The sequence below is a fragment of the Lethenteron reissneri genome, chromosome 19 (assembly GCF_015708825.2).
Source record: "Lethenteron reissneri isolate LAM-NWPU_2019-01 chromosome 19, ASM1570882v1, whole genome shotgun sequence".
Taxonomy (NCBI): Eukaryota; Metazoa; Chordata; class Hyperoartia; order Petromyzontiformes; family Petromyzontidae; genus Lethenteron; species Lethenteron reissneri.
The window spans coordinates 854,191-866,593 of NC_083797.1; the positions used below are offsets into that span (position 1 = coordinate 854,191).

At 60.5% G+C, this 12,403-nt stretch overlaps 1 protein-coding gene across 2 annotated transcripts; it reads right to left on the reverse strand.

Annotated features, from left to right (window-relative positions):
- Positions 1–550: 550 nt before the first annotated feature.
- Positions 551–12,256, reverse strand: CDKAL1 (CDK5 regulatory subunit associated protein 1 like 1). 2 transcript variants are annotated; one of them, XM_061554080.1, is made up of 15 exons: positions 12,040–12,256; positions 11,126–11,324; positions 10,376–10,488; positions 9,578–9,662; positions 9,159–9,255; positions 8,609–8,657; positions 8,337–8,457; positions 6,866–6,969; positions 6,089–6,255; positions 4,833–4,978; positions 4,463–4,643; positions 3,868–3,930; positions 2,417–2,500; positions 1,713–1,895; positions 551–1,371 (listed from the first exon to the last, which is right to left on the reverse strand). In XM_061554080.1, the coding sequence occupies exons 2-15, from the start codon at positions 11,278–11,280 to the stop codon at positions 1,135–1,137; spliced, it is 1,785 nt and encodes a 594-aa protein (XP_061410064.1). In that variant the 5' UTR covers positions 11,281–11,324; positions 12,040–12,256; the 3' UTR covers positions 551–1,134. The 2 variants fall into 2 exon arrangements, with proteins under 2 accessions (XP_061410064.1, XP_061410063.1); XM_061554079.1 differs by having other exon boundaries at positions 12,035–12,255.
- Between the last annotated feature and the right edge of the window lie 147 nt (positions 12,257–12,403).

Below are 12,403 nucleotides of genomic sequence, written 5' to 3' on the forward strand. Positions count from 1 at the left end.
AGGAAAAGATCCCCCATATAGGCGTATCAGACTGTTGGGGCAAGTGCTGTTAGCGAGCACCTATGAAGGCCGGCACAGCACACGAGGGGGTGGGTGGCCAACACCACGCCCGGCCGCCTTTGTCTCCCCAGTGGCCGTGAGCAGGAATCGAACTTGGGGCACCGGGTTCGTAGCGCAGCGCGCCAACCGCTACACCGCCGCTCCCCCGCACAGAGACACTCGCCACAGACAACCCTGGGGCCGCGTGCATCTCCCAGGCCTCGGGGTTAGGCCAGGAGGTTAGGCCAGGAGGTTAGGCCAGGAGGTTAGGCCAGGAGGTTAGGCCAGGAGGTTAGGCCAGGAGGTTAGGCCAGGAGGTGAGGCCTGGTCCCTACGCGACACAAGTCCCGGGCAGCAAGGCCGCTCGAGCGCCATCTCGGACACCAGCATCGCCCCCTACTGCCTCGACTCGGCTCGACCTTCCTGAACAAAACAACGTCTCGAGACTTCGGTGAGGCAAGTCACCCTGCCGACGGTGAGTCACCCTGCCAATAAACACACGTAATCATGATTGTGTTTAAGCGGAAAATAATGGCACTTTATTTTGCCAGCTCCACACAGCAGCAGAACAGCCGTACACACGGCACGCTGCCATATACACACAGCACACACGCGCACACACACACACAGCGGTACGCACACACGACTACCGCCCTATGCACACACGAGCAGGAGGGTTGTTGTTTCATGCATGGACGGTGTTGTGGGGTTTTTGTTTTTTGACTGCAAATGGGAGCGCGTGTGATCTAAACCAGCGTTGGGCTCCGGCGAGGTTTGGTGGAGTTGACTTTGTTTAACCGGGCGAGGACTCAAGAGGCCCGGACAAGCGTCTCGATGGGAAGGGTGACCTAGATGAGTGAGTGGCTGCCTGGCTGGCCAGGTGGGTGAGTGGCTGAGTGAAGGAGTCAGCGAGGAGGCAGGTGAGTTCAAGTGTCACGAGTTTCACCAGGCGAGAACTCAAGAGACCACGACAGTCTCATTCACATGAGCGACCAGTTGAGTCACCCTCGTGGAGGTGAAGGCCTTGCTGAGTCACCCTGCTGACTGTGCGAGTCACCCCACGGAGTCACCCGGCTGAGAAGTCACCCCGTGAAGTCACCCCACGGAGTCCCCGTGCGGGGAGGGTGCGAGCGCCCAGGAGGCCGCGCGAGCGATCTCCACCAGCGCCGCCGCCGCCCCCACGGCCAGGGCCAGCGCCAGCCCCGCCGCACGCACCGCGGGGGCCACGCGGGCCCGTAGGGAGGCCCCCGCGGTGGGGGGCCCCGGGCACCCCCCCCCGGCACGTTCACCGCCCCCGCAGCAGCCGCCAGCCTGGCACGACGCCGGTTCCCGCTGGGTGGGGGCGACACGCGGGGGGGTCGGCAAGGGTCGGGGGGGGGGGGGGCAGGGGTTGGTGGAACACGTAGATCCACCGCCCACCGTCTCTCGCAGGCTTCAAGAACTGTGTCCCGCTCCTCTACGATCACGACGTTCACAACGATGCATTTTGTTACTGGCCGCTTCATGTTTTGGCGGTGGTTTTGGTGGTTGTGTTGACCATGGGCTCTACAGATGGAATGCGCCTTACAAATGTTCATTATTGTTTACATTTGAGTCTCAGGCTCTCAGCAACCGTGATAAAAAAACACGAACTCCCGCACCCGTCCCCCCAGCGCGGCTCCGCCGCGTCTCACCTGGAGCAGGAGGCCCGACACAGCGCCACGGGGGAGCGGGCGAGCGAGGGGCGGCGGCGGCGTGGTGGTGGTGGTGGTGGTGGTCGGCTCAACGGGGCGCCCCTTCAGGAAGTGCTTCCCGGCCTCCACGATGTCCACCTCCACCATGCGGCCCATGAGCGCGGGGTCACGGGGAACGAGCACCTGGGCCACCGCCACAACCGCAACCACCACGCGGTCATCACCACCACAACCACCACCACAACCACCACGCGGTCATCACCACCACAACCACCACGCGGTCATCACCACCACAACCACCACGCGGTCACCACCACCACAACCACCACGCGGTCATCACCACCACAACCACCACGCGGTCATCACCACCACAACCACCACGCGGTCACCACCACCACAACCACCACGCGGTCATCACCACCACAACCACCACGCGGTCACCACCACCACAACCACCACGCGGTCATCACCACCACAACCACCACGCGGTCACCACCACCACAACCACCACGCGGTCATCACCACCACAACCACCACCGCACAGTCAAACCCACCCAAACAAGATCCCCCGTGGAGTCTTTACCAGACCTTTGGAGGCCGGCACGGTACACGAGAGGGTTGGTGGCCAGCACCACGCCCGACCGCCTTTGTCTCCCCAGTGGCGATGATTTAGCACAACGCACCAGGCACACACACACACACACCTGATCGTAACACTTGTTGTGTGCCACGTAGAACTGCCCGTCAAACGACTCCTCCGTCACCAGCACCAGCTGCCGCTCCCCGACCTGCAAGCCCCCGGATACATCATCGGTCGCAGATCATGGGGGGGAGTCATGTGGGGGGGGGGGGGGGGGTCACGTTGGAGGGGAGAGGGCACGGGTGGAACGCTCCGCGGATTTCCAACACTACTGCGGCGACAGCCGGAGCGTAAAGATATTCCAAGTGCTCTCCGCTCACAACACATCGAGGCTCTCACAAAATAAAACATTTAACGGCTTCAACAGGCCCCCTCTACCCCCCTCCCCTCCCGCAGCTGTCCCCACTCACCGTCAGCGCTGCCCCCCCCCCTCGGGGCGTGCCCCCCGCTGTTTGACCACGGTTCAGCCGCCATGAAGGATAACGCACGCACGGGAGAACAAATCCCCAATGCGCCCCCTTCCCGCCGCACCCCCTCTCCCGATCGCGATGCGAACGCTCGGAATGGATTATCCGTGTCGACGCGCCTTGCCCCCCAACCCCCAAGTCTAACGTGCACGCACGCACACACAACAAACACAAAGATCCCCCGTGCAGCCTGTGGGGCAAGTGTTAAGCGAGAAGCAGCAGCTACGAAGGCCGGTACGGTACACGAGGGGGTGGGTGGCTAGTACAGAGCCTGGCCACCTTTGTCTCCCCAGCGGCGATGATTACGCATCGCACCAGGTGCTGAATTCTGAGTCGATCTAAGAGAGAGGCCCAGGACTGGTTCAGACAATCACCGCTGGTGTTGGCCGTGAGCAGGAACCCAACTCAATTCGCTAGGTTAGTAGCGCAGCGCGGCTAGCCACTGAGCCACCGCTCCCCCCACTGCACGCACACACACACCGCCTGTGTGCATGCGTGCGTGCGCGTAGCTGTAGCAGGAGAGTGTCTCATCCGCATTAGTTCTGCCCCAGATACAGGCACCCCCCTCTGCTGCGGGCCTCCAGACGGCAAAACTCCCCGCGTCTCTCCACTTCTCTCGTCTTGTTTTGTGCCTCCGTGTCCCTCCACGTCTAACTGTATCTCTCTGCATCTCTGTGTCTATTTGTCTGTCTGTATCTCTGTGGGTGCATCACATTCGTGTATGCGTTTTTGTTGTGTGTGCGAGTGCGGGGAGCGGTAGAGTAGTGGTTAGTGGCGACCCGAGTTCAATTCCTACTCACAGCCAACACCAGTGACTATTATCTGAACCAGTACTGGGCTTCCCCTAGATCGATCCAGCCTAAAATTAGTACCTGGTGCGATGTGCAAACATTGCCCCTCGAGATACCAAGGTGGCCGGGAGTGGTGCTGGCCACCCACCCCCTCGTGTGCTGTGCCGGCCTTCATAGGTGCTACTCGCTAACAGCACTTGCCCCAACAGTCTGTTACAGGCTACACGGGGGATCTTTGTGCGCCGTTCCGCGCTCACCTTGTGCCCATACGTGTTGTAGGAACGGAACAGCTGGGACAGCTCCTTTGTTCTCTGCTTTTTCTGCACACACACACACGCGGAAGTGCACATACGCACACACACACAGACACATAAATGCACACAGGACACAAACACACACACACACGGGAACACATATAAACACACAATCGCACACACAAATACCCCCCGTATAGCCTTAACAGACTGTAGGGGCAAGTGCTGTTAGTGAGTACACACACACACGGAAGCACGCACACACACGGGCACGCACACGTGTGCACAAAAAACAAGAAAAACACTATGTTGACACGCTTGTGCCTGTCTCAGTGTCTCTCCACATCTCACTGTCTCTCCGTGTCTCTCTGGATCTATCGGCATCTTCCTGTGTCTATCTGAGTCTCCGTGCCTCTCCATGTCTGCGTGTCTCCCCATGTCAGCCTGCGTCTCCATGGCTCCGTATCTCTCTGCGTGTCTGCCACTGCGTGTCCGCGTCTACGCGTGTCTCAGTGTCTGGGTCTCTGCGTGTCCGCGTCTCCGCCTGTCTCTCTGTGCGTCCGCCCGTTCGTTCAGGGTGGTGGCGGAGGGTCGCGACCTCGTAGGCGGGCACGGGTGGCATGCGCGCCGCGGGCGTGCCAGGCCGTGGGTAGAACTGGTTGATGAAGAGGCTGGGGAAGCGGAACTCCTCCACCAGCCGCACGGTCTCCGCAAAGTCCTCCTCCGTCTCGCCGGGGAAGCCGCAGATGATGTCCGTGGCGACGGTGATGCCAGGGACCCTGGGGTGGGAAAGGGGGGCGTAGGAGGTCGGAGGGGGGGGTCACCGTGTGCCGTGCCGGCCTTCATAGGTGCTCGCTAACAGCACTTGCCCCAACAGTCTGTTTAGGCTATACGGTGGATCTTTGTCTTTTGTGTGTGTGCATGTGCACGCGTCTTCGCGTGTTCGCGTGTGCGCGTGCGTCCCTTGCCTCTCCCGCAGGAAGCGCACGACGTGGCGGAAGTCGTCGGCGCTGTACTCGCGCCGCATGGCGGACAGCACGGCGTCGGAGCCTGACTGCACCGGCACGTGCAGGAAGGCGTAGACGCGCGGGTGGCTCAGCACGCGCGCCATCTCCTGCTCGCACGCACGCACACGTGGACACGCACGCATGCGTAAACACGCACACACGCACGTGTGAATACGCACGCACGTGTGGACACGCACACACGCGTAAACACGCACACACGCACGCGTAAACACGCACACACGTGTGGACACGCACACACGCGTGAACACGCACACACGTATAAACACGCACGTGTGAACACGCAAGCACGCGTGCGTATACATACACATGCAAATGCGTGCATGTGTAGACGTGTGCGTGTTTTTTAATAAAAGCCACTCCGGGTTTCACAGTTTCCTGCTCCGTGTAGAGGAGTGAGCGGAGGACTGAGTGAAGGACTGTCCCCCCCTCGTGGTGACTGGAGCCAAAACTAGTCCACCGGACCACGTGTAGCACACAAAAGTCCAGGCGGTCGCGGTCCAACTCCCGATTGGCAGCCTCTCTCCTCCCCGGCGAGCGTTCCGACATTCCACATGACCAGGTGCAGGTTTGTGGGGTGGAGTGGGTTCAGTGTCCGAGCTACGCCAGACAGGGTTTGGCAAGCAGACGCCAGGGGCGGCCGTCCCCCCCCTCGGGGTCTCCGGCACGAGCTCAGTGCGTCGTCTCCGGGGTTCTCTCCTCAGGTGGAGGGGTCACCGGCACCTCGTGCCCGTGCAGCGCCGTGAGGATAAACAACGTCGGCCAATGGCATTGCTCGCAGCACACCGCAGTGCGGAGATCCCCGTGTAGCCTGAACCGACTGTTGGGGTAGGTGCTTTTAGCAAGTAGCAGCTATGAAGGCCAATACGCGTGGGTCACCAGCACCACGCCCGGCCGCCTTTGTCTCCCCAGGTATTCATTTGAGGCCGAATCAACCTCATGGAGGCCCAGGACCGGTTCAAATACTCGCCACTGTTATTAACCCTGAGCAGGAATTGAACTCGTAGCCGGGTTCGTAGCGCAGCACGCTAACCGCTGCCCCACCGCTCCCCATTGCGTTGACAAAACACACGCAACAGAGGTACCCTGTATATAGCCCACAATGGGGCAAGTGCTGAGAGCGAGCGCCTCACCCCCCCCACTCTGCCTTGTACTCACACCCCCCCCGCTCCACGCCCGTGCCCCACGTGCCCCATCACCTCCAGGTGCTCGAGGATGTAGGGTGGGTTGGTCATGCCCAGCCGCATCATGGCCCCCTCCGGCACCGTGTCCACGAGGCGCCACAGCAGCGTCGGCAGGTCGGTGCCCAGGTCGCGCCCATAGGCGCCCGTGTCCTCGCTCGTGAGCCACAGCTCGCGCACGCCCTCTGTGCCGCACGCACGCACGCGCCCGTCACGTGAACACGCGGTGGCACACACAGACGGAGATCCCCCGTGTAGCCTTGACGGGCTGTTGGGACAAGTGCTGTCAGTGAGTAGCAGCTGTGAAGGCCGGCGCGGCACACGAGGGGAATGGGTAACCGGCACCGCGTCCTGTCGCCTTGGTATCCCGAGTGGCGATGTTTGTTATACGTCACACCAGGTACTCATTTGAGGCTGAGTCGACCTAGCGGAGGCCCTGGACCAATTCAAATATTTGTCACTGGCGTTGGCCATGAGCAGGAATCGAACTCGGTTGGCGCACTGCGCTAACCACTGCACTATCACTCCCCCAGTGCACACGCACGCACAGATGCACACACACATGCGCTCATATTGTTTGGATCTTTCGGTAAAGTCACGTAGCTCTATCTCAGCGACTTTACCGAAAGAACCAAAGAATATTAATTCCTGCAGTCACGAAAGTTTTAAGCCAAAATGTACACACGCACTCGCCCATTCACACAGCCAACTCATTCACTCAGCAACGCACCCACATTACAAATATATCACTCGCTGCACTCACACACCCACGCGATTACTCACCCACCCACTCACCTTGGAAGGACTGCTGTGCCCTCTCCACCAGCTGCTCCACGGGGTAGCTGGCGAGCTCTCCGCGGGCGTGCTTCGTCTTGCAGTAGGTGCACGCGTTGAGGCACCTGCCGGCACAGAACGCGCGCTGGCATCCTCGTGACATCATCGCCGCTCACCATATCCTCACCATATCCTCACCGCGTCTTCACACCCACAGTCACCCACAGTCACCGCACTCGGCAAACACGCGTCGCACCGCGCACTCCGCATGTACTGATCATACCAATTAGCGCGGGTGCACACACGCACGTATATATGAAGACAAAGATCCCCAATGTAGCCGTTTACAGGCTATGGAGCCAAGTGCTGTTAGCGAGCAGCACCTACGCAGGCGGCACGGCGCACGAGGCAGGCTGTCTGGTCAGCAGCGCCACGCCCGGCCGTCTTTGTCTCCCCAGCGCTCACGTGTGCAGTACACACCTCGGGCCAAGTGCGAATTTCGTGCCGAGTCGACCTAGGGGAAGGCCCGGGATTGGACAACTCAGCCCGGACCACTGTAAGGGCCACGGGTAAGGGCCCGTCCATGGGGGGGTGCGGGGCCCGAGGCGACTCACACCGCGGGCCCCCCAAAGTGCAGCGTCCGGGGCAGTCGCCCCGATTCGTCGTCACCCCAGGGACGGCTCTGCGCTCGCGGTCCCCTTCAGCTGTGGTCAGCGGGGCCGCTCTGCGGGCCACGCTCCCTACCCCCCCTCCCCTCGCCTGCCCCCCACCCCCCCTCCCCTGCCCCCCACCCTCCCTCCCCTCGCCTCCCCCCCAGTCGTGCGTTCTCCACCCCGCCGTCCCTTCTCTGCGAGATTTCAATTGATCGATCCGGTCCCTGTGATCCCGCGCGTGACCTTTAACCCCCCAGTATCGACCTATGACCACTCTAGGTGTCTCTGGGGGAGGGGTGGGCGGCACTGCGATGTCCAGATAACAGCACCGGCTGTCTAATTAGGCTGATTTAACGTCAGGGAGAGAGTGAGCGCGGTGAGGCGCAGTGGGGGGGTCGCAGTCGAGGGGGGGATGGCGGTGGAGGGGAGAGGTGGGGTGCATTTTAAAAGGCGGCAAGATTGCACAGTGACGCAATGGGTGGATTTTATCAAAACACAGCTGAATAATATTGCTAAAAACCCTCCCGTGTAGCCCACACCGGCCTGCTGGGCCAAGTGCTGTTAGCGAACCCCCTATGAAGGGCGGCACAGCGCGCCTACCAAGGGTCGATGTGGCCGGCACCACGCCCCGGCCACCTTTGTCTTTGCCTGCACACGGTGGCCTGCTGGCATCGATGATGTCACGGGGCCCCTGACGTCCCCCGTGACGGCAAGCCGCGGTCCCACTACGGTGCCCGCACGTGAGGCCGGGAGGGTGCAGGGGGGGGCGGGGGTACCGGGGGGTTTGGGGGGGGGCCTGTGAGATTCGAGGGCCCGGGGGGCCATGCGTAGACCCTCACCCCGTGTTGATGGAGATGATCTCTATGAGCGGGTTCTTGCGGATCTTGGGGAGGTCCAGGGGGGCGCCCCCTAAACGCTTCCCATTCTCCTTCTTCTGCCCGAACAGACGCACCGTGTGACCTGTGTGGGGAATGGGGGGAGGGTTGCAAGGGTTGTGCAAAATCATAAACTGCGAGCTTGCTTTCCCAAGCGTGTCGCCTCGACCAATCGGATGCGTCGTGATTACGGGGGATGTGGGGGGGGTGGCGGGGGGCGGCCGTCAGGGCCTCACCTTTCAGGGTCTCCTCAACCACCTCCACGACGCGGTCGATCTGCTGCACCTGCACGGTCGCAGCGCACACGCACGCAGCTCAACACCATTCCTGGAGGTGACGTCCACAGATTGAAAACTTTCTTCCCGACGGGTAGCCCGAGTGGTTTCAAGCTTTAGGGTTATTTAGTTTGAACCAGGTGAGAACTCAAGAGACCAGGACAGTGTCGTTCCTCGGTCGCCGACATGACACGAGAAACGACGAGTAGTTTAGAAATCGGAGCAAAAGCGACCGCATTACAAAATAAATTGCCAACGGTGCACAAACGAGAATCAATAATCACGATGTAAATGTCCCGTAACGCAAGTTGGCTGGGACAAAACGGCTGACAAAACCCACTCGTCGTGAAATTAATTAGAGAAACGTCGAGTAAGCGCGGCACGGAAAAGGTTACGCGGTGAGAGGAGTATAAGATGCGGTGGGGGGGGGCAAGGGGTGGGGGGGAGGCACGGAGGGGCCGTGGGGGGGCAGGGGGGAGCAGCGGTGCGTGGGGTCAGTGGTCGTCATTACCCCAACAACGCTGAGGCCTTTTATGTAGCCTAGGCGAGGCTGGGCCTGTGGGACGCAGCCTGACACCACCACCTTGTGGCCATCAGCCAAGGCCTTCCTGTGTGGCACAACCACAACCGCCACCACCACCGTCAATCACAACCACAACCGCCACCGTCAATCACACAACCACAACAACAGGCACCACGATCACTCACATTACTACAGCCAGCACAGCCACCACTGATGCTGAAAGTGATGTTGCTGAAGATGTCCATTACAATGATGTTGATGATCACAATGAAGATTACGACAAGGAAGATGATGGAGCTGCTGCTGATGATGAGGATGCTGTTACGGATGCCGATAACACTGATAACACTGATGATGCTGGTGATGCTGACGATGCTGACGATGGTGACGATGCTGACGACGCTCACTGCACGGCGTTGCGGAAGTGGTCCTCGGCTGGGCCCTTCACTGTGCAGCTGTTGAGCAGCCAGAGGTCGGCCTCACTCGGGTCGTCTGCAGTACACGCGCACACACGCGCACACGCACGCATACACGCACACATGGGCGCGTGGCTGATTGGGTTGGAGGTGAGTGAATAGGTGGGTGTGGAGTTGGGTGGGTGAGTTCGTAGTTGGGTAGGTGGGTAGTTGGGTTGTTGGGAGGGTAGTTGAGTAGGTGGGTAGTAGAGTGGGTGGGTGATTAAGTGGCTTGGTGGATGGGTAGCCAGGTTGGTTTGCAGCTTTTTTGAGTGGGTAATTGAGTGGATAGCTGGGTGGGTGTTGAGTAGGCAGGTAACTGAGTTGGTGAGTGAGGAGCTTGGTGGGTAGTTGAGTGGGTAGCTGGCTGGGTGGTCGAGTGGGTCATGAGGTTATTGAGTATTTGGGTGGGTGAGTCTATTGTTTGGTGAGTGGGTAGCTAGGTGGGTGGGTCATTGAGTGGATAGTTGGGTAGAAGAGTGGCTGGGTGCATGGGTGAATAGCTGGGTGGGTAGCTGGGTGGGTAGCTGAGTGGGTAACTGGTGGGTAGCTGAGTGGGTAACTGGTGGATAGCTGGGTGAGTAGCTGAGCGGGTAACTGGTGGGTAGCTGAGTGAGTAGCTGAGTGAGTAACTGGTGGGGACCTGAGTGGGTAGCTGGGTGGGTAGCTGAGTGAGTAGCTGAGTGAGTAGCTGAGTGGGTAGCTGAGTGAGTAGCTGAGTGGGTAGCTGGGTGGTGCCGTGCACCACACCTGTGATGCGGTAGCCGTAGGCGGCGAGCTGCCCCGCCATGTACTCCGCGTCGGAGCTGTTGTGCGAGCAGCCCCACGTGCGCACGTACACGGAGTGCGTGCCGGGGATCACGCTGCACACCGACACGCGCAGCAGCAGCATGCACAGCAACACGCACAGCAAACTCACTCAGCGACGTTTCACCAATAATTACGACTTCATCAGGCGACAGCCTGACAAATCTGTCTGTCGCCAGTGGTGTAATGCTCGCGCTGATTGGGATTGCGGATTGGGATTGCGGGGGAGCGGGGGAAGCAGGGGAGGGGGGAGCGGGGCAGGGGGGAGCGGGGGAGGGGGGAGGGGGGAGCGAGGGAGCGAGGAAGGGGGGAGCGGGGAAGGGGGGAGCGAGGGAGGGGGGGGGAGCGAGGGAGGGGGGAGCGGGGAGCGAGGGGGGGGGGAGCGAGGGAGGGGGGAGCGAGGGAGGGGGGAGCGGGGAAGGGGGGAGCGAGGGAGGGGGGAGCGAGGGAGGGGGTAGGGGGGGAGCGGGGGAGCGGGGAGCGAGGGAGGGGGGAGCGGGGAAGGGGGGAGCGAGGGAGGGGGGAACGAGGGAGCGGGGGAAGCAGGGGAGGGGGGAGCGGGGGAGGAGGGAGCGGGGGAGGGGGGGGAGCGAGGGAGGGGGGAGCGAGGGGGGGGAGCGGGGGAAGCAGGGCAGGGGGGAGCGGGGCAGGGGGGAGCGGGGAGGGGGGAGCGGGTGAGCAGGGCGAGCTCACCTGTCAGCGAGCACTTCCTCCCGCTGGGTCGCGTGAGCCCCCCGGCGGCGGGCGCGGGGGACGAGGTGGGGCCGTGGGGGGCGCCCCCCCACCTCGTCGCCCTCCCCCAGGATGTCCTCAATGTCCTCCAGCTCAGCCTCGCACGGCTCCGGCATCGCGGCGACCCCCGCAACGAGACGGCGCAGCGCTCCCCCGTTACCTGGCCCGACCAAACACAACCGACTCGGTCAATAGCGGCCTCGATCCATCAATCAATAGCGGCCTCGATCCATCAATAGCAGCCTCGATCAATGAATATCAGCCTTGATGAACATCAACCTCTATAATAACAGTCTCGATCAGATCTCAACACCAGTCTTTGTCAGATATTATTGTGTCAATCTAGGAGCATTTTTTGTAAGAGAGGAAATATCCTTGCCCATAAACATCTGTTGATTGATCAGCATTAGTTCCAGCAAGCCCGGCAAGCCCGACTCTGCTGATGAGACGCCGGATGTCAAAACCAGACTACACACACCTGGCGATTCACAAACATTAGTACAAGACAGCCTGACTGCTGATGAGACGTTTAACATCAACACCGCTCGAGAGTGTTGCTGTTCTGTTGAACAAGTGCCGATGCAATGCCGCACTCCGCGACGAGCTGCTGATGGGATGTGTAAAAGCGAATGCTTCTACGTGTAGGCACAGATGTGTGGACGCGTATTGTATTTGAGTTGCCTCATTCTCGTGTGTGCACGGGGTGACACTCACAAAGATGCACCTACGTACGGCGCGAAAGAGTTCAACATGCGCACGTGCGTGGAAGCGAGCGGCACCTATGAAGGCCGGCACGGCACACGAAGGGTCGTCGGTGGCGAGCACCAATCCCGGCCGCCTTTGTCTCTCTTAGTGTCAATGTTTACGCACCTCACCACGTATTCATTTGAGGCTGAGTCGACCTAGGAGAGGCCCAGCACCGCGATCGATCCCGCTAAGGCAACAGCGACCACGCACCCAGCGTGACGCTCGCGGAGCTACGGGGCGTCGCACGAACCAAGCCGCGTCAGACTCGCAACGCGTTTTGTTAATTTAGACTTCAAAGTTTTGTGACTGCAGGAATTTATATTCTTTGGTTCTTTCGGTCGTCAGACATTTGTGACGATGTGTGACGAGGGGGGGGGGGGTGAGAAATGTGACGTCACATCAAAATGCGCAACTTTTAAATAAATATAGACACCACGTTCTACCTAATTAAATAGACTTTTTAATGTTTTCTCCTACAACATCAGAGTGCAG